This window comes from Neoarius graeffei, chromosome 14 (genome assembly GCF_027579695.1).
Source record: "Neoarius graeffei isolate fNeoGra1 chromosome 14, fNeoGra1.pri, whole genome shotgun sequence".
Classification (NCBI taxonomy): Eukaryota; Metazoa; Chordata; class Actinopteri; order Siluriformes; family Ariidae; genus Neoarius; species Neoarius graeffei.
The window spans coordinates 12,078,105-12,099,633 of record NC_083582.1 but is presented as its reverse complement, the minus strand read 5'-3'; the positions used below and the strand labels follow the sequence as shown (position 1 = coordinate 12,099,633).

The 21,529-nt window shown below is 40.2% G+C and overlaps 1 protein-coding gene across 1 annotated transcript in view; it reads right to left on the bottom strand.

The window, feature by feature from the left end:
* Positions 1–10,298: 10,298 nt before the first annotated feature.
* adam11 (ADAM metallopeptidase domain 11) overlaps positions 10,299–21,529 on the bottom strand; it is a 39,438-nt gene continuing 28,207 nt past the window's right edge. Inside the window, exons 13-26 of the mRNA XM_060938733.1 lie at positions 19,632–19,722; positions 19,241–19,292; positions 19,049–19,148; positions 17,883–17,954; positions 17,638–17,730; positions 17,450–17,530; positions 16,858–16,908; positions 16,708–16,771; positions 16,312–16,417; positions 15,941–16,060; positions 15,616–15,784; positions 12,198–12,312; positions 11,991–12,081; positions 10,299–11,733 (exon numbers count right to left, since the gene is read on the bottom strand). Coding sequence (XP_060794716.1) covers positions 11,685–11,733; positions 11,991–12,081; positions 12,198–12,312; positions 15,616–15,784; positions 15,941–16,060; positions 16,312–16,417; positions 16,708–16,771; positions 16,858–16,908; positions 17,450–17,530; positions 17,638–17,730; positions 17,883–17,954; positions 19,049–19,148; positions 19,241–19,292; positions 19,632–19,722 — 1,254 coding nt within the window. The 3' untranslated portion in view covers positions 10,299–11,684. The remainder of the gene's footprint in view (positions 11,734–11,990; positions 12,082–12,197; positions 12,313–15,615; positions 15,785–15,940; positions 16,061–16,311; positions 16,418–16,707; positions 16,772–16,857; positions 16,909–17,449; positions 17,531–17,637; positions 17,731–17,882; positions 17,955–19,048; positions 19,149–19,240; positions 19,293–19,631; positions 19,723–21,529) is intronic.

Below are 21,529 nucleotides of genomic sequence, written 5' to 3'. Positions count from 1 at the left end.
CACTGTACCCTCAATGACTCTGGTCTTTGTATTGTGGCCTGTGATGGTCTTCACACCTTCCCAGACCTCCCTCATGCTGTTCTCCTTCAGCTTCTGCTCCACCTTTCTCCTGTAGCTGTCCTTAGCTTCCCTCATGCAGTGTTTTACCTCCTGCTGTGCTGCTTTCATTGCCTCCCTATCCCTGCTCCTGAAGGCGGCCTTCTTCCTGTTGAGGACAGCTTTGACTTCTTGTGTTACCCATGGCTTGTTATTAGGGTAACACTGTACAGTCTTAGCGGGGGAAACCACGTCTGCACAGAAGTTAAGGTAATCCGTCAGACATGCAGGTTAAGCTAATTGGTGGGTCTAAATTAACCGTAGGTGTGAGTGTGAATGGTTGTTTGTCTCTATGTGTCAGCCCTGCAATGATTTGGTGACTTGTCCAGGGTGTACTCTGCCTCTTTCCCATAGTCAGCTGGGATAGACTCCAGCTTGCCCTCGACCCTGCACAGGATAAGCGGTTATGGATGGATGGATAGTAGGTCCTAGTTTAGGTTTTTTTCACGCTTGACACGAATGCAGTGAAAAGCAACAGGGCGCAGGAACTTCGTGCATCGACATAACATACTGTATTCCCAGACTGCACTGTCAATTACATGTAAAGGGTGTGTGCCATCCTTTTATGTTCATGGTATCGTTAACACGCATATTCACAAGCCAAAATGATGAGACGCTGCAGCAAGCATACTGCATATGCACATGTGTCGGCTGTCTGGCTACTGCTCATATTCATTAATAGGGTATCCCTGTACTCACTATACCCTGTGTATGGACATGGTACACGTGCCATTTTGGGAGCTCAGATTGCAGTTACTGACTTTGTATTATAGACATGCAACTCTTGCAGTATTTGTTTATAGTTATACCAGTATTAAGGTCTGTCTTAAGTGGCCACTTCCATTCCCTCAGTTTCCCTGGGTATATTCACTGTCTGATGTGTACATTGAATGTCCTGAGCAGGAGCTCAGATTGCAGTTGCTAAAATAGTAATAATTTACTGATATGAGGTGTTTTGTGGTCAGTGTACTACACTGTAGTGTGTCATGTGGTAATGCATTATGACAATGCAACTTTCATAAATATTACCATATATCAGTTGTAATTATGTTCTATGCATATACCTGCAACTCTGACAATATCATTTTCAGTGACTAATAAAATGGATTCGAAAGTTCCTACTTTTAAAACACATTTTTGATATGGTAATTTTCTTTAAGAGATTTCATTTCCAACATGTCTCTGACAGCTCAAAATGCATTTCCGGGCATTTAAAACCTGCAGAGCTTTCGGGGCCCTCTGGCAGCCCCTGGGTCCCCAGCTTTACTGGGTTGACGCCCCCTCCCATTCCTATTTTCCTGGATCCGCTTCTGGGAACAACAGACACATCTTCACATGGACTGAAAATTAAGTTCATGTTTGCAAGGTTTGTAATTACACGTCTTAATGATGTCTGATAAAATGCTAAAAAAAAATCAAATTTTATAATGTCCATTGGAGGTGGTTTGTTGAAAGTTCTAGAACCACTGAAGTAAAGGAAAAGTCCACTCTGAATTACTTGCATATCATTAATGATAATTAGTATGTGAGATTTACTTGTGAAAAAGATTTTTGTTGTTAATTTCTGAGATTGACTAACTGCTTATAGCAATACAAATGGAACGCAGCATAAATTCCACTACCACAGAAGTCGGACAGTACTGTGTGTGTTGGGCTGATTTAATGAGACATAAAGAAGACAGAAATGCTAATAAACAGTATATTACTACAGCTTTCACTCTGATATGTGGAGCAGCCATGTTGGATTTCGTGGTTGGGTTTGGTTAGGCTCCTCTGACATTCCGAGTCTGGAATCCAGAATCAGGGGGCGTTCCAATTGATATTTCTAACTGGGGATTTGGAAATCCTGACTTCCCAAACACACAGAATGCACCGTTAACCCTGGCTTCAACCCTATTTGAGAGAGAAAGAGAGGGTGATGCAGCAGCATTTTTAGTCCTTTAGTCTGTCCAGGTTTCTCACTGCTGAAAAAACCCACATTTAAAAATTATTTGCCGAAGGTGAAGTGAATATCGGTGAATAATGACCAAGATGAAGTTGAGGTTATTGTTCACTGAGCCTGAGGCAGATAATTCATCTCATTCATTATCTATAGCCACTTTATCCTGTTCTACAGGGTCGCAGGCAAGCTGGAGCCTATCCCAGCTGACTACGGGCGAAAGGCGGGGTACACCCTGGACAAGTCACCAGGTCATCGCAGGGCTGACACATAGACACAGACAACCATTCACACTCACATTCACACCTACGGTCAATTTAGAGTCACCAGTTAACCTAACCTGCATGTCTTTGGACTGTGGGGGATACCGGAGCACCCGGAGGAAACCCACGCAGACACGGGGAGAACATGCAAACTCCACACAGAAAGGCCCTCGCTGGCCACAGGGCTCAAACCCGGACCTTCTTGCTGTGAGGCGACAGCGCTAACCACTAACCATTGTCGCTGTGTGTCAGCCCTGCGATAACCTGGCGACTTGTCCAGGGTGTACCCCACCTTTCGCCCGTAGTCAGCTGGGATAGGCTCCAGCTTGCCTGCGACCCTGTAGAACAGGATAAAGCGACTAGAGATAATGAGATGAGAGAGAGAGATGAATCACAATGAGGGTGAAATTTTAATTCGGGGATTTTAACAATCTGGCAACTCGAACCGCCCAGAGCCCCCCTTTATGTGTAAACGTGGACGCTCTGCAGCAGGAACACACACACACACACCATGGGGTGCTGTATAAAGTTGTGCGCAGGCAGGAAAATGGCGGATTCAGCGTTTAAATCAGTTTCTGTTCATTCTGTGGACGTAATAAAAGTGTGTGTTTTGTGTTTCCTCTGTTTTTGAAGTTTAAAGCAGGATCAGTTTCAGCAGGATCAGATTTCAGGGCCGTGTTTCTAGCTGAGGGGTTTGAAAACTCTCCAGAATTCAAGTTACACTGCATTCAGCACTAATGTACTAAACAGTATTACAAAATTAATACTATAGACAAAAGAACACTATTTTAACATACTACAGTGGTGCTTGAAAGTTTGTGAACCCTTTAGAATTTTCTATATTTCTGCATAAATAGGACCTAAAACATCATCAGATTTTCACACAAGTCCTAAAAGTAGGTAAAGAGAACCCAGTTAAACAAATGAGACAAAAATATTCTACTTGGTTTATTTATTGAGGAAAATGATCCAATAATACATCTGTGAGTGGCAAAAGTATGTGAACCTCTAGGATTAGCAGTTAATTTGAAGGTGAAATTAGAGTCAGGCATTTTCAAGGAACAGGGATCTATCAAAGTCTGATCTTCACAACATGTTTGTGGAAGTGTATCATGGCACGAACAAAGGAGATTTCTGAGGAACTCAGAAAAAGCGTTGTTGATGCTTCCAATCCACAGTCAGACAGATTGTGTACAAATGGAGGAAATTCAAGACCATTGTTACCCTCCCCAGGAGTGGTCGACCAACAAAGATCACTCCAAGAGCAAGGCGTGTAATAGTCAGCGAGGTCACAAAGGATCCAGGGTAACTTCTAAGCAACTGAAGGCCTCTCTCACATTGGCTAATGTTCATCAGTCCAGGAGAACACTGAACAACAATGGTGTGCATGGCAGGGTTGTAAGGAGAAAGCCACTGTTCTCCAAAAAGAACATTGTTGCTCATCTGCAGTTTGCTAAAGATCATGTGGACAAGCCAGCAGGCTACTGGAAAAATGTTTTGTGGACAGATGAGACCAAAATAGAACTTGTTGGTTTAAATGCATTGTTTGGAGAAAGGAAAACACTGCATTCCAGCATAAGAACCTTATCCCATCTGTGAAACATGGTGGTGGTAGTATCATGGTCTGGGCCTGTTTTGCTGCATCTAGGCCAGGACGGCTTGCCATCATTGATGGAACAATGAATTCTGAATTATACCAGCGAATTCTAAAGGAAAATGTCAGGACATCTGTCCATGAACTGAATCTCAAGAGAAGGTGGGTCATGCAGCAAGACAACGACCCTAAGCACACAAGTCGTTCTACCAAAGAATGGTTAAAGAAGAATAAAGTTAATGTTTTGGAATGGCCAAGTCAAAGTCCTGACCTTAATCCAACTGAAATGTTGTGGAAGGACCTGAAGCGAGCAGTTCATGTGAGGAAACCCACCAACATCCCAGAGTTGAAACTGTTCTGTACGGAGGAACGGGCTAACCTCCAAGCCAGTGTACAGGACTGATTAGATTCACTTTATTCATCCCACATTGGGGAAATTCACGATCAACAGTTACCAGAAATGTTTAGTTGCAGTTACAGTATTGCTGCACAAGGGGGTCACACCAGATACTGAAAGCAAAGGTTCACATACTTTTGCCACTCACAGCTATGTAATATTGGATCATTTTCCGCAATGAATAAATGACCAAATATAATATTTTTGTCTCATTTGTTTAATTGGGTTCTCTTTATCTACTTTTAGGACTTGTGTGAAAATCTGATGATGTTTTCAGCCATATTTATTCAGAAATATAGAAAATTCTAAAGGGTTCACAAACTTTCAAGCACTACTGTATTGAGTGCACAAGTGTGAATAGAGCAGTGAAGGGAATTAAACCATTACACCATATTTATCTTATTCTTCTATAAAGCACAGTTTCAGATACCATGAGTGTATATCATAAAAAAGTCTTAGTCATATTATTATTTTATAACTATTAAAACAATTTTTCTACATTTAAAACCTTTTTTAAAATCCGGTATGAACAGATTAAGTAAATGTCAGGTTGAAGTAACATTCAATATTTCTGTTTATAAATATGTAAAATTATAGTAATGTTCTATATCTGAAGTTGACCACACCCCTTTTATATGATGTCATACATTATTTCTTTTAAGCAGCTCCGCAGCACTCATTTTTTAAGCATGAATTCTGCTTACTTAAACTCCAAATATCCCCAAATTTACTGTGCATTTAATCTGGCTAATTAAACCCAGCTATAAAGTGTTCCTGATGTTTTCTGGACCACAATTCCAGAGTTTAAGGTCAATGAGAGATTCGGTAAGTGAAAACACAATTGCATTGTATGGAATCATGCAGTTACAGTGCAAAGGTTCAGTTCAGGTTAACATCCAACATTAGACTCAGAGGAAACTCGGGTGGAAGAATGGTCAGGCTGTGAAGGAGCCAGGAGAATGGTCACTCTTTACATGCGTGTTGAGCAGAAAAGCATTTCAGACCACACCACACCGCACCTGGATCTTCCAGCCAGTGCTGAGCTGCAGATTTATTACCGTTTTTATTATAAACTGCTAGTTTGTCTACTTTCACTTTGACAAAAGAAGACATTCGCAAAAACACCACAAACCATATATGTTGTCGTATTTATTTATTTCAGCCTTTTAATTAATACAGAAATAAAATATCTAACTCTCACGTATCACACTGCGGCTCGTCTTAAAGCAAGATGGAAGTGAATTTAATCTGAAAAAACGGATGTCGTTTTTCTCTCAGGTCTCAGTCAGGTGTGTGTTTTTGTTTGCACACAGTCCTGCGCCACCCACACATCATAAAGCTTCTGTATAATTATACATTATTCATTTACAATCAAATGTCGCAATGGTATGGAATACATTTCCTACAATGCAGCGATTCCTAGCTTATCATGTGTTAGCGTTCATGAGGTTAGAGCTGTGCGTTTCATACACTGACATTAGATTATAGCTAATAATATACAGAAGTGTTAATGTTTATATACAGATACCTGTAAATGCGTGCATATGTATACAGTATACACATCATAAATCATATACAATTACAGAGTGTAAATGGAATTGTGCTCTGTGGAGATCGGCGTTCAGTCAGAGCAGAGCACGAGACGTGCAGCACATGAGCGCGAGAAAACCATAAACATCCACTTTTAATATCAGAAGTGTTAAAACATGTAACTTGTCACATTAAGATTTAACGAGGAGTTTAAATCAGGGAGGAAGTGAACAATGTTAATATTTTGGCCCAAACCTGAGACTAAATCCATCATAAACATAAAGACATGCATAAAAACACAAGCGACCTCATATCCGTCATGCTGTAGTGCACAAACAACAGCGCGGTTAACACAGTAAGTCTCTGAACCGTGATGTGCACAGTAACTGGGATTCAGCCATCAGAGGCCGGTGGCAGTGTTACACCAATCATACACCAAAAACCCAAACAGATTCATTCGACTGCACATTTAGCATCCAGGGCACGGCAGTTCTCCACAGCTCTCATCAGTGCTGCACTGAAATGAAAACATTTCATAAAAAAGGAAAGGATTCATTCATTCTCTACTGTGAATTAGTCCTTTCATTTTTTTTTTTTTTTTTAATTAATGACAGTGTACTGAAAACGCATCCTTTAATTTATTCTTTATTATTATTACTAATGATGCGTCATGGAAAATTGGTCCTGTAATTGTTTTTTTTTTAATTGTAATTGATGGTAGACTGTAAATAAGTACTTTGATTTATTCAGATTATATTTATTAATTCACTCATTTTTAATTAATGGTCATTTAAATTAATTAAAAATAAAGGGCTTTTTTTAAAGTTACATTCTTTTTTTTTTAAATCATTTACAATATAATTTTTGGTACTTTATTATAAAACAGTCCTTCATTATTTTTTTCTTGATTAATGATGATTCAGTGCAAACCATTTTTAGACTTAAATGAAAAAAAAAATAAGGGAATTATTTACACTACAAATAATACTTTGCTGTAAAGTACTTTTATATGGACATTTACTGTAAATAAATCCTTTACTTTTTATATTAATAATACGCACTTTACTATAAATCAGTCCTTTAATTGTTTACTGATGGTAATTTACTGTAAGGCCGTCCTTAATTATTTTTAACTTGTGGTCATTTTTAAATTGAGAGTACTGTATGGTGGTGATTTTACTGTAAACAAGTCGTTTATTTTTATTACTGCATGTTATTTGACTGTGAATGAGGCTTTTTGTAAAGTTACAGTATAAATGGAGTATAAACAGTTCAGTAATGCTGCTTGTTTAACTATAGTCCATTAAAGGAGAAGAAGACGAAGTAGAAGAGGAAGAATTAGAGACTGTGTATGTGTAGTGTGTGCTGTATGTAAAGAATCAATCAGGTACATGGAGAGTACAGAACATTACACACTCTGTATACACAATATTCCAGAAGCCGTATATGGGAGGGGAGTGTGTTTGTGTGTGTGGAGATAAAGCTGGAGTATGGATGGAAATCTGCTGGCAGTGTTTCCACTAAACTCGACCTCGAACCCGGTTTATCATCACAGTGACCAAACTGCGCTCAGCCTCTGTTCTGCTCCTTTATATCCATTCATCCCTAAATCGTCTTTACTGCTGAATTCAAATTACATTTACAGCTCAAACACACCATAAATACGAACACTTTAAACCATCAGCTTTAGATCACATGACCAGGGTTTATATCGTTTCCTCTCGAGTTTCAAAGGACTTCAGTACAATAAAATTAAAACTGATTTAATTCCTGATTAACCTTCGTTTGAGTAATTTTCATTGGACGAGCTGTACAACTTAATAACCGCAGCTGGATCTAAAGGTGCTCTAATATTACAACAAATTTCATCCCTGAATATATATTTTTTATTTATTTCCATGTTAATCTTTTTGGCTTTTATGGCTCAGGTTTGTATGAATTTACTGATGTATTAATAAAGGAATGGACAAGTTCAGTTTGTTTCCGATTCATTTTTTTTGTTTTTCTTTTCTCTTTTGTGTGTGTGTGTGTGTGTGTGAGAGAGAGTGAGTGTGGACTGGATTTTGTCTGTGTGACAGCGTGCCTGTGAATGTAGATAAAACTAATCGAATCAGTTATCAATCATCACTCGTACCCTGAGAGACAGACAGACAGACAGACAGAGAGAGAGAGAGAGAGAGAGGCAGGCTCTAAAACGCAGCCTCCTGAATATTTCCAGCGCCTGCAAACAGTAAAAGTAGTGAAATGAACACGTACAGGTCTTCGTTCAAAATAAAAGCTGGCAGTCTTTAAACACTGACCTGCATCGTTACATTTGGTGTTTTATCTCATGACGTTTGAATACTCTTGGACACATGGATTGCAACTAGTTTGTGCTTATGTCTTATATTACAGTATTTACACAAGTAGCACACACACACACACACACACTACATATTGCGATATATTGCATGTTCACACAGAACGCGCCCTCCATCACACTCACACATAGTGTACAAGTATAGCGCATTATATATGAAACTAAAATGGCAGAATGTTTCTATACTCACTCACTGATGCATGAAGGAAAAAAATGCAACTTCATGCTTCGTTGTGTTTAAAGTTACATTCAGATGTTTATGCATACTGTATTTTAATATCACTAGATGGTGGATATTGAGAAAAAGCAGTGTCATAATACACTTTAAATGGATTCATTTTAGCTCAAACAGAATATTAGCAGGAATGCTTAAGTGCTCAGTGTTTACAGTGACGCGTGTGTGTGTGTGTGTGTGTTTTATATATTCGGCTCAGAACAGTGTCAAGTCTGTGTGCACCATCAGATATTTCTAGATTTCTTTTCTGGATTCTCTGTGCTGTCAGAAACAAGAGCTCAGGCTCAAAGAGATGAACCTGAGCCAACGGGAAAACTGAGCTCCGAGACCAACTCTAAGATTTGACTATTTTAATACACAAATCTCAGATTAATTTAAACGATTCACGTGTAGAGCGGATTTATATCACACTTCAAGCTTTGCTTTAAACCTATACAGGTTCAATCGTTCTAAATGATGTATCAGGATATAATTTTTTTTTTTTAAAGCTCTGACTTTTTGTTTTAATAAGCTCCTCAGAATCAGAATCTCAGGCTGATTTGGGAAAAGAAGAAATCCCCCCCCCGGTAGTCATCTGCTGAACGAGCTCACCTACAGGTTTGGTTGTCTTAACGTCAGCACATGGAATATTTTCTGGAACTCTGTGTGTAATTGTAAAGATTTGGATTGATGCTACAAAGCCAGTCGAAAGTTTCTGAACACCTCAAGGTGACCCCAAAATGAAAAAGATTTAAAAAAAAAAATATTATATAAAGTGCTAAATCTCTGTACTAAAGAAGACTGCTCTCAGGTCCTAATATTACTTTAAATAGTGTCCCATGAGGATGGATTGTTACGAACAGCTCAGTGGTGTAAACTTCCAAATAAAAGACAAGTGAGAGCTCAAGTTTGTGCATCAGAACTCGGAAACGCATTTCATCGCCTAAATGTTCATGTTCTAACACATCATTAAATCCAACGTCACAGTCACTATCTCTCATTAAATCACGTATAAAACTGACTTTTAATAAAAAACATGCAGAAAAGAGGCTCGCACACTGTATATGACAAATTGCTAATTCGGAAAATTGTGTTTAAAAAGGTTTTGAAAATTCTGGACCGTACACAGAGACTGATGTGGGTGTAGCTAATGCTAAACGCTCAACATTTATATGTGGTGTCATGGCTCAGACCGGTCCTAATTTACGAATATGTTCTGTCAAGACTGTTGCTTTAAGGTGGCCAAGTGGAATGTTTCTGCTTTAAGGTGAACGTTTCTTGAATGTTTCTTGCTTTAAGGTGGCCGTGTGGAATGTTTCTGACGTGACGTGGAGCACAGAGAAGAGCAGAAAGACGTACAGGAAGCAGAGGCTTGTGCAGGTTTTCTGACTGAGTGGAAGACATGTTTTTTGCTTCTCTTTTCTCCTCAGAATGTAAAGGACACAGTGAAGTAAAGAGGACAGGACAGCGGACGGACAGACTTCTTATCCTCCTCCAGATCTGAGGAAGAACGGAACAGAAAAGGAGGACAGGAGAGAGAAGAGCAGAACGGAATCGGCTGTTAGAAACCCACTCTGTCGTGGCGCTAGTCTTTATTTTACACAAATATCACACTGATTAAAAACTCCGTACAAAAAAAACTCCAACAACCCACAAACGGATCTGTTTACACTTTAACTGACATTATTTAAGTTCTGGATTCTGATTGGGCAGAAGGTGCTGATTAATTAACGAGCATGCAGTTATTTAACTTTTGCTAAATTATGATGATTTGCAGGTGGATTTAATTAACATGAGTTAACATCCGGAGCTTTATTAACATGATTTATGGTTTATAAAGGCTGTTAAGTAACCATAATGGAACCTTGATGTAAAGTGCTCCATTTTTTTTGTTCTTTTTTTTTTTTTAGAAAAAATGGGAAAACTCATGAATAATTAACGACTACGTGAGGCTTCATACAAATAACAGAGCAGCTAAGAGCCTGAGCAGAATATCTTCATGATGTTTCTCTTTAATGGTGGAAATATAAACACCTCAATATGTCTGATGATCATTCCCTCCTGACTTGTCGTATTGAGAACAAAAATAAAAATTCAAGTCTCCTGTTTGTCTAAGGCCAAGTTTACATTAGACCGTATCTGTCTCGTTTTCTTCGCGGATGCACTGTCCGTTTACATTAAACCGCCTGGAAACGCCAGGAAACGGGAATCCGCCAGCGTCCACGTATTCAATCCAGATCGTGTCTGATCTGGTGCTGTGTAAACATTGAGATACGCAGATACGCTGTGCTGAGCTCTAGCTGGCGTCGTCATTGGACAACGTCACTGTGACATCCACCTTCCTGATTCGCTGGCGTTGGTCATGTGACGCGACTGCTGAAAAACGGCGCGGACTTCCGCCTTGTATCACCTTTCATTAAAGAGTATAAAAGTATGAAAATACTGCAAATACTGATGCAAATACTGTCCATTGTGTAGTTATGATTGTCTTTAGGCTTGCCATCTTTCCACTTGCAAGTGGTAAGTGATATGCGCTGGGATCACACACACAGCGGCTCAGTCCCAAATCACTGCTCGTGCACTTCACTCGCGCGCTCTGTGAGCTGCGCAGGGCCGGAGTGCGCACCCTCCAGAGGGCACTCGCTGTTCAGGGCGGAGTGATTTGGAGCACAGGATGCCTGCGGAGCCAAGCGTATCCGTGTATTGGTGTTGCTGTGTGCACGCAAATCGTGTATTAGTGTTGCTGTGTGCACACTAATCGTTTTAAAAACGTTAATCTGATGAGCCGCTGATACGGTCTAATGTAAACATGGGCTAAGCTGACAGAACTCAGACAAGGTGTGACCTGCACTCGGATATGGATAACATACTTTAATCATTATGATGTTCTACAAACTCAATAAAAGTCATTACAATTTAAAAAAACAAACAAACAGCAGTTAAAAAATCTATTTCAGATGATTTTCTCTTAGAATAGTGTCATTACATGTAAATACTATATTTCTTTATAAGCGGAGAATGATGTGTAAATGATCTGGAGCTGCACTGAAACAGGTTGAGGATGGATGTTAATTCACTCACAGCAGGATTCTGGTTTATTCCCCACATCCACATCACTCCAGTTTATAATCCATCTCAACTATATAAATGATGTAGTAGATGAATTTAAAGCCGCTCAGGGAGTTACTAAGGATGTGCGCTCAGGCTGCACACACTCATAGCAGAAAATGTCTAAACTTCACATGAAGGGTCACCACACTAAAATTCAATTCAAATCAATAAAATAAATGTGTCACATCATGGCCTGTTCATCAGGGTCATACCTTCCTCTCCGGATATTCCTGGATTAGGGCACGATCAGAGAGAGACAGAGAGAGAGAGAGAGAGAGAGAGAGAGAGACTCAGAGTGCAACTCAATTCACAAACACCGTTCTTTCATCTGTGATGGTGAAATTCCAACATTCAGATTCATTGTTAGTTTATAACACCCCACAAGTTTGAATCCCATCAGTGCTTAAGTAATTAATTAATAATGTGTCTACAGAGTGGAGGTTCTACTGAACTGTTCTGGTTATAGTTATATAATGAGAGATCGTACTTGAAGCCCCAGCCTGTTCCTCCCAGCACTATAGCTGCCAGCAGTATGGCTCCTGCTAAAGAACCAATGATGATGTTTGTGCCACTCGGACCTGTACACACACACAAAAAAAAAGAAAAGAAAAAAAAGAAGAAAAAAGAGAGAGAGACGTGAGGTGACTGTGTGTGTGTGTGTGTGTGTGTGTGTGGTAGTAGTAATAATAAATACCTTTGTATTTCTCAGACCCTTCTGGAAGCTGTGGATCAGGAAGCGGGTCATACACACTGCAGTCCTTCCCCGTGTAGTCTGAGTCACAGATACACTTCACCTCATTACTGCATGTCTGAGAGAGAGAGAGAGAGAGAGAGAGAGAGAGAGAGAGAGATGAACATCAGCATCAAAGCCAGGACTCATCACGACACATTTACAATATGTGTAATCCTATATAAAGCGGCACGGTGGTGTAGTGGTTAGCACGGTCACCTCACAACATGAAGGTTCTGGGTTTGAGTCCAGTGGCCGGCGAGGGCCTTTCTGTGCGGAGTTTGCATGTTCTGCCCGTGTCCGCGTGGGTTTCCTCCGGGTGCTCCGGTTTCCCCCACAGTCCAAAGACATGTAGGTTAGGTTAACTGGTGACTCTAAATTGACCGTAGGTGTGAATGTGAGTGTGAATGGTTTAGGGGTCGACCGATAATCGGCCTGGCCGATATATCGGGCCGATATTCTGCATTTTTAGGGTTATCGGTATCGGCCATAATTTCCACCGATATGCCGATAACATGCCTTTTTGCAGCCATTTCGTTCCTAACGCGACTGTCACTGCACGTCCTTTCCTGCACTCGTCTCTCCGAGTTCAAGAACACGGTCCCGCCCACCACAACATCTGATTTGTTGTGAACTGTTTCAAGGCGGCCGTACGGGCACTCGGGCAGGAGTGGCACAAGGCCCGAGTGGCACAAGGGATACAGCCAATCAACACGCGTAGCTAAACGCTGTGAACTGTTTCAAGGCGGCCGTACGGGCACTCGGGCAGAAGCAGATCCCACTTCAAGGTAAGGACACGCTGCTTTTGCCGCAATAAGTCACAAACACACAAGTTGCAAAAGCACAACATCATTATATGTTTCTATTCTTCATCTACTACTCGTTAAAATTGTCCATTTGCATCTGTGTAGCCAGGCAAACTTAGCTTACGGAAGGAAGCACTTGAATTAGCCTACAACCAACTAGTCTCACTGAAACTACATGTAATGTTGTCTATAGTAAGCAGTCCCCAGCATAACGTAGGCTGCAGTCATTTTTAAATCCCCGTCTGGAAACGTTGTGAATGTGTCAGTAGTTCTACTCGAACAGTAGAATGACAGCCATACAGAGAGGTGGTCAAGGGAAGATGAAATAAAACGTAGTGTTTGTGTTCTGTAGGCTAGCGCAAGCCTACTGGCTATTTGTTATGGTGATGAGTAAACTTCATGACGTGACTTGTGCTCAAAAAGCGCATTGCACTTGTATATGTTCGGTAACTTTATAAAGCGCCATTTGAACATTTAAACAAGCCAGGTGTGACATGGTGCTAGCAGGCTATGTAATTAATACTGTGGGGAGTTTGTCAGGACGCTTGTTGTGGGCTCAATAATTAATTGTGTCGTGGATGCGCACTTGCTTGGATAAACGGTAATGAACGAAATACATCAATTAAACTCTTGACTTAAATGTTCTTATGCTACTTCACATTGCGCTGTAATGTACTCCACTAGTATTTATAATTCTTGCGCAAGTGATTCTCCTCGCTAGCGCTTCTGATTCGGAAAGCGATATACTCTTAAAGGAGCAGAGCCGTAGATGGTTACTTGTTAAGTTGTTACATAACAGGGAGTGATAGCCTACTTTATGTTTGATTTTACTTTTTAAAAAATGCTGCAGGCAGCTCCCTACACTTGATTTGTTATTTAAAAACTACTTGAAGTTGGTAAGTCTTACTTAGTTCTTAGTGTAAAAGAATCCAGAGTGTATTTTCATTTATTTTCCACTGAAAATGGTGAGCTGTAATATAGTAGGGAGTGATTTATTTTTTTATTGGTGAATATTTATTTTATTATTATTTTATTTCTCATTTTATTCTAACTAATGTTTGACTTTATTGTACAAATGCTGCTGGCATCTCCCTGCACAAAATTTCATGTTCAATTTTACAATTAAACATACATTTCATGGATATGAAGGTCTGTGTCAGTGTGTGCTATGTTTAATTTCATGTGAATTATAATGTTTACATTTATCGGTTGCACATATCAGTTATCGGCATCCCAATTCCATAATAATCGGTATCGGCCCTGAAAAAAACATATCGGTCGATCCCTAGAATGGTTGTGTGTCTCGATGCATCAGCCCTGCGATAACCTGGTGACTTGTCCAGGGTGTACCCCGCCTCTTGCCTATAGTCAGCTGGGGTAGGCTCCAGCTCGCCTGCGACCCTACACACGATAAGTGGTTACGGATAATGGATGGATGGATAATCCTATATGCTGGATAGTACCATTAAGAACAAGAAGTATCTCACACACAGCTGTATTCAGAATCAAAAAGTAACAAAATTCTTTTGGAGGTTTTTCAGAGCCCGATGCTGATATTCACTGAGCTGGGAGGGTCAATGGCTGATACAATGCTGATTTTTTTTTTTCCCTTCAGATATCATGGAACAATGTAATAACTTTGGAAAATAAAACCATTTTCCACAGACACATGGGAAGAATTAGATTATATTATAATAATAATAATAATAATTGGGGTGGCACGATGGTGTAGTGGTTAGCACTGTCGCCTCACAGCAAGAAGGTCCTGGATTCGAGTCCAGTGGCCGGTGAGGACCTTTCTGTATGGAGTTTGCATATTCTTCCCGTGTCTGCATGGCTCCGGTTTCCCCCACAGTCCAAAGACATGCGGTTAGGTTAACGTGGGGTGGCCTTGGGCAGAAGTGCCCTTGAGCAAGGTACTTAACCCCTGACTGCTCCCTGGGCGCTGTAGTGTGGCTGCCCACTGCTCTGGGTGTGTGCGCGCATGTGTTCATTGCTTCGGATGGGCTAAATGCAAAGGATAAATCTCACTGTGCTTGAAGTGTGCACGTGACAAAGGTTTCTTCTTCTTCTTCATGAGTTCGAAGATAAATGGCAAAAGAATAAAAAAATAAAACCACCTGTTTTGGAGGGTACCAAGTGTTTGATCTCCCAAAACCCTCAACCTGTGCCATGCTACAAATTTTATAAGACTTTTCGCTTCCCATCATCTTACTAATATGTGTATACTGGTGTTGTGTTATACTTCATTACAAAGAAAATGGCAAAAAAGCAAAAGGCTATCTATCATTTTTGTATGTTAGCATGGCACATGTGGGCTATATTTTGAAATGGTCACAATCTCAATTACTGTCAACTGTAATCTGATGTAAAAGAAAAGAAAAAAACATATGTAAAAAGATTTATAAATATAAATATGCATAAATAACGTAAAATAAAATGGCATATGATGATATATGAATGATAAGGAGGTGAGCTTTGAAACAAATCTAAAAGCAGTCTAGCATATTGCCAGTATATTGGACTGGCTACACTGCGTTTGTGTGTGTGTGTGTGTGTGTGTGTGTGTGTCTCACCCCATGATTGGAACAGATGTGTGAGGTGGAGGAACCGGGACACACTGACAGGTTAAAGGTCATGACTGGAACACAGCGCTTCTCTAAACACATCATGTTAGGGCCACACGGAGTTCCGTCCTCTACATAACCCAGATCTGAGCCATCCTCCAGAACGGCATGTCCGCCACTACACACACACACACACACACACACACACACACACACACACACACACAGAGTAAGGGTTATCAGCCAGGAAATCTTCTGTACTTACTAGACATTCCTTCAGGTGTCTCTTCTATCAAGTCTGTTAACTGTTGCGTGTGCACACACACACACTTACTGGCAGTCCAGGTACTTATTCTGATGGTAGATGGTGAGACTGGTGACTTCTCCGTCCAAATCACCATAACGAGGCTTCATGGTCATGTTAGAGCACAAGAGAAACCCACACAGTACATCACTGGAGAGAGAGAGCGAGAGAGAGAGAGAGAGAGAGAGAGAGAGAGAGAGAGAGAGAGAGAGAGTGTCACACAGGGCCAGAGGATGAGAGAAACAAAAGGGAGAGACATGGAGAGAAAGAGACAAAGAGCAAGACATATAGACAGACAGGGACAAAGAGAGAGACAGAAGTTAGAAAAACATATGCTCAACACTACAACTTTACCAACATACACAGTACATGTGTGCATGTGTGTGTAGTGAGATGCTCACGGTTTGCTGCACTGGATCCACGCCTGTCCAGTGGAGTCTCGTCCACAGTTCCCTTTCTCTGTCCCCTCAGTGTTCAGCCTCTCATAACACACCCGGTCTGCTGAGTCTACCACACACACAAGGAAACATTATGTATAGAAATGGCTGATGTAGTGATCCACACTGTCATTACTCCTCAGTAACAGTACAGCAGTGTAGTGATAATGTGCAGGACACTAGGGGGCGCTAACCACTTACACAAAGAGATGTGTGTGTGAAACGCTTCAGGAGGCAGGGGAGTTCAAATATCACTGCTCTTTGTATAGTCTCTTACTACACAGCTGTTCTGGACTGTAATTGGTCATAATCTCTCTCTCTCTCACACACACACACATTTTACATGAACCCTGTACTCACTGTGACCCCACAGCGCCTGACACTGTCCGTCTCTGGTCTTACAGCGACCACCGTAACAGCGACCCTGAGAAAGGTGCATTGTGGGAGATTTGTCATTGGGGAAGTGCTGAGAGTGTACAGCAGTGTAGAGGAGCAGCTGAACACATTTACCTGTCCTGCGTCACACATGTAGCCGTCCAGTTTATGTACGTTAGGAGGACACTGAGGACCAACAGGAAGAGCAGAACATCAGTGTTATACAAACAACTGCAATTATAATACCCTTCTGAAAACCACTAACAGGGAAAAAAAACTAAACTAAATAATTAGATTAGAAATACTAAAATTTACATAAAGCCTAAAAAATATATATTTATGGATTACACATACTGGGGAAAAAAAAAAAAAAAAAAAAAAAAAACAGTACTATAAATACTAAAAAATTATTGCAATTATAAATACTGTGTTATAAAAAACAAAATTTGGAAACCCTGGAAAGCTCTTTTATAAAATTTTAATTATAAAAATACCAAAATTCAGCAGAATGAATACTAAAAAAAATAAAAATTGGTACTATAGATATGAATAAGTCTGGATTGTAAATATTAAAAATTGTGCCATAAATGCAAAGGAATTCAGATTATAAGTGATGACAAATCAACATTATAAATACTAAACAAAAATCAGGATTATAAACACTAAGTGTGATGAATTTGTATATAAATGAAGATAAACACTGAAGATGAGAAGTGTAAGTGTTCACCTGACTGGAATCACCAGGACACGTTTCTGGAATATCGCAATCATTCACAGAGTCTCGACACACCACACCTCTCTGCTCATACTAAAATACACACGCGCACACACACACACACACACGAGGGAGTGCAAAGATGGGTATTATAGAATAAAACTAACTCTGTGTGCGTGTTTATTTGACGTTGTTCTTACCCTACACCTGTTACAGCACAGTCCGTTACTGCACATTGCATCATGGGTAAGAGTGCACTTCTTACAGCATGCGCCTCCTGCTCGAGAGCACTCCTGTCTCACACACACACACACACACACACACACACACACACACACGTTCAGCTTCCTGTCTAGTCATTAACCCAGCACAGACTCCTGATTACACATGTACTTTAAATTAAAGAGGATTTGTCCAAGAGTTTCTTGTTATTTTACTGACTCACCACTTGCGAGCCGCAGTCACACTCCTCTCCTTGCTCCACGAATCCGTTTCCACATTCAGGAGGATCCAGTAACTGCACAGCAGAGAGAAATCCGACCGTTTCAAACCTTCAAGTGCATCATGAAATATCTACGAAATCAAACACTTCATCTAAAAAAATAAAAACCAATGTAACGAATAAGTCTAGATCGGTTTCCTATCTGCAGTTTAGCGCTGGAGGCTAACATAGCGAATATGGAAGGGAAGATTATAGCCTCCGGTTTAGCTTTATACAGTGAGGCTTTTTTTAATCTCAGTAACTACATTTCATAAAATATCAGAATTCTGTGTTAAAAATAAATACACAAACAGCATGTGAACTACAATATCATCTGAACTGTATCGAACATCCTTCAGGGTGAGATGCTGAGGCATACTGATGCCAAACGATTCTGAATCTGTGGCTTCATTTCTAAAAATGATGAGGTGATGATACTGTCATGTGTGTGTGTGGGATGTAGGAGATTTTATCACACCTGCTTGTGTTAATTATTTAAAGGGATGATATGACTAATCAATCAACAGTATCATATTGTGTATTTAACAGTGTCCTTGAATGGAAATTCAGAGTGTATTTGAGCCCAAAACGAACAAAATTTCAGCATGACGTACTGCGGTTATCATCAGATCCTCACTACACACACAAAGTGCACCACAATAAACTGGAGGCGATAAAGTTTTATTACTTCTTAACTACAGTACATTAGATTTTAGTCAGAAACTGAAGAATCAAACTTCAGGAGACAGACGCTGATTGGCTGACTGATGACATTTGGGAGAAAAAAGCAGGACTTGATGTGTACATTTCATTTATTTATAATGAGGAACAGTTCCTCCATACTGGAATAAATTTAGAAATATATGTATTAACATTACAAACGTTTTTTTAATTAGACGGGAAAAAAAAAAGTAAAGTGATGATCAAATTAGGTTAGTGATGCCTGCAAGGCTGGATTGTCCAGACCTATTCTTATACCTTCCATATCGTCCCTCCCTCACAGTGTGTAATGCTATAAAATAATTATAGCCCGTAAAATGTGGACCATACAGAGGAAAAGAGCAGCAAGTGTGTGAGACATGTACAGAGAAACATGTTATGTACGGTGTGTGTGATGTGTGTGAACTGGCCTTCGTGGGTTTGTTGAACAGACAGCTGCCTCCTCCGTCCTGCAGGAAGCGTACGTATTCCTCCACACTGCAGCGGGCAAACTTCCTGGGCAGGTGGAACCTGACACACACACACACACACACACACTTCCATAGCATCCACACACATACAATGAATAATGAACACCATGACAGAAAGGACTCCCAACTTACCCCGTATCCTCCATGATACAGCCAAGCCAAAGGTCTGGACATCTACAGTCTCCTGTTTTACACACACACACACACACACACACACACACAAAGAGAAAGAAAAACACAAGTAAATAAGTCACCTTGCTACTAGAAAAAAAACAACATTCATCAAACTGTAATTAAATAATTTGATATTAAAAGAAATAAATTTGACAATGCACTTAGGCTGATAGATTTTGTTTCACATTTATCGTGACAGGAAAGTGAAGCCGAGCTGTCGAAGATCGAGTCAAGACGAGAGCACAAGCTGAAAGATTACTAACGTGAAAGAGAAGAAGTGGGTGGGGCTTCCAAAAACAAACATTTTAAATTGGTGTCAGTGTAGAGCTGTGAGAAGCGAGTGTCGTACCTGCGGTGGCGCGGTCTTTATTCCACATCATGCCCAGATTCTGTCCTAAACTCTGGCACAGTGTGATGGCCATGACACCCACGTTTCCATACTGTATACGGTATTGTCAGGATGAGAGAGAACAGTATTGTTACATTTTATTAACCTGAGCACTCCACAATCTCCCTGATCAGAGATCCATGTTGTTTATTTTATAGGACAGTCTTTTCTAAATTTCGGCATAAATATGACCTAAAACATCAGATTTTCACACAGGTCCTAAAAGTAGATAAAGAGAACCCAGTTAAACAAATGAGACAAAAATATTATACTTGGTCATTTATTTATTGAGGAAAATTATCCAATAATACATATCTGCTGCGACCCTGTAGAACAGGATAAAGAGGCTAGAGATAATGAGATGAGATGAATACGTACATATCTGTGAGTGGTAAAAGTACGTGAACCTCTAGGATTAGCAGTTAATTTGAAGGTGAAATTAGAGTCAGGTGTTTTCAATCAATGGGATGACAATCAGGTGTGAGTGGGCACCCTGTTTTATTTAAAGAACAGGGATCTATCAAAGTCTGATCTTCACAACACATGTTTGTGGAAGTGTATCATGGCACAAACAAAGGAGATTTCTGAGGACCTCAGAAAAAGCGTTGTTGATGCTCATCAGGCTGGAAAAGGTTACAAAACCATCTCTAAAGAGTTTGGACTCCACCAATCCACAGTCAGACAGATTGTGTACAAATGGAGGAAATTCAAGACCATTGTTACCCTCCCCAGGAGTGGTCGACCAACAAAGATCACTCCAAGAGCAAGGAGTGTAACAGTCTGCGAGGTCACAAAGGACCCCAGGGTAACTTCTAAGCAACTGAAGGCCTCTCTCACATTGGCTAATGTTAAATGTTCATGAGTCCACCATCAGGAGAACACTGAACAACAATGGTGTGCGTGGCAGGGTTGCAAGGAGAAAGCCACTGCTCTCCAAAAAGAGCATTGTTGCTTGTCTGCAGTTTGCTAAAGATCACATGGACAAGCCAGAAGGCTATTGGAAAAATGTTTTATGGACAGGTGAGACCAAAATAGAACTTTTTGGTTTCAATGAGAAGCGTTATGTTTGGAGAAAGGAAAACACTGCATTTCAGCATAAGAACCTTATCCCATCTGTGAAACATGGTGGTGGTAGTATCATGGTTTGGGCCTGTTTTGCTGTATCTGGGCCAGGACGGCTTGCCATCATTGATGGAACAATGAATTCTGAATTATACCAGCGAATTCTAAAGGAAAATGTCAGGACATCTGTCCATGAACTGAATCTCAAGAGAAGGTGGGTCATGCAGCAAGACAACGACCCTAAGCACACAAGTCGTTCTACCAAAGAATAGTTAAAGAAGAATAAAGTTAATGTTTTGGAATGGCCAAGTCAAAGTCCTGACCTTAATCCAATCGAAATGTTGTGGAAGGATCTGAAGCGAGCAGTTCATGTGAGGAAACCCACCAACATCCCAGAGTTGAAGCTGTTCTGTACAGAGGAATGGGCTAAAATTCCTCCAAGCTGGTGTGCAGGACTGATCAACAGTTACTGGAAACGTTTAGTTGCAGTTATTGCTGCACAAGGGGGTCACACCAGATACTGAAAGCAAAGGTTCACATACTTTTGCCACTCACAGATATGTAATATTGGATCATTTTCCTCAATAAATAAATGACTAAGTATAATATTTGTCTCATTTGTGAAAACCTGATGTTGTTTTTGGTCATATTTATGCAGAAATATAGAAAATTCTAAAGGGTTCACAAACTTTCAAGCACCACTGTGTATATATATATATATATATATATATATATATATATATATATATATATATATATATATATAGTATATTGCGTATAAACAGAATGTGAGTGGA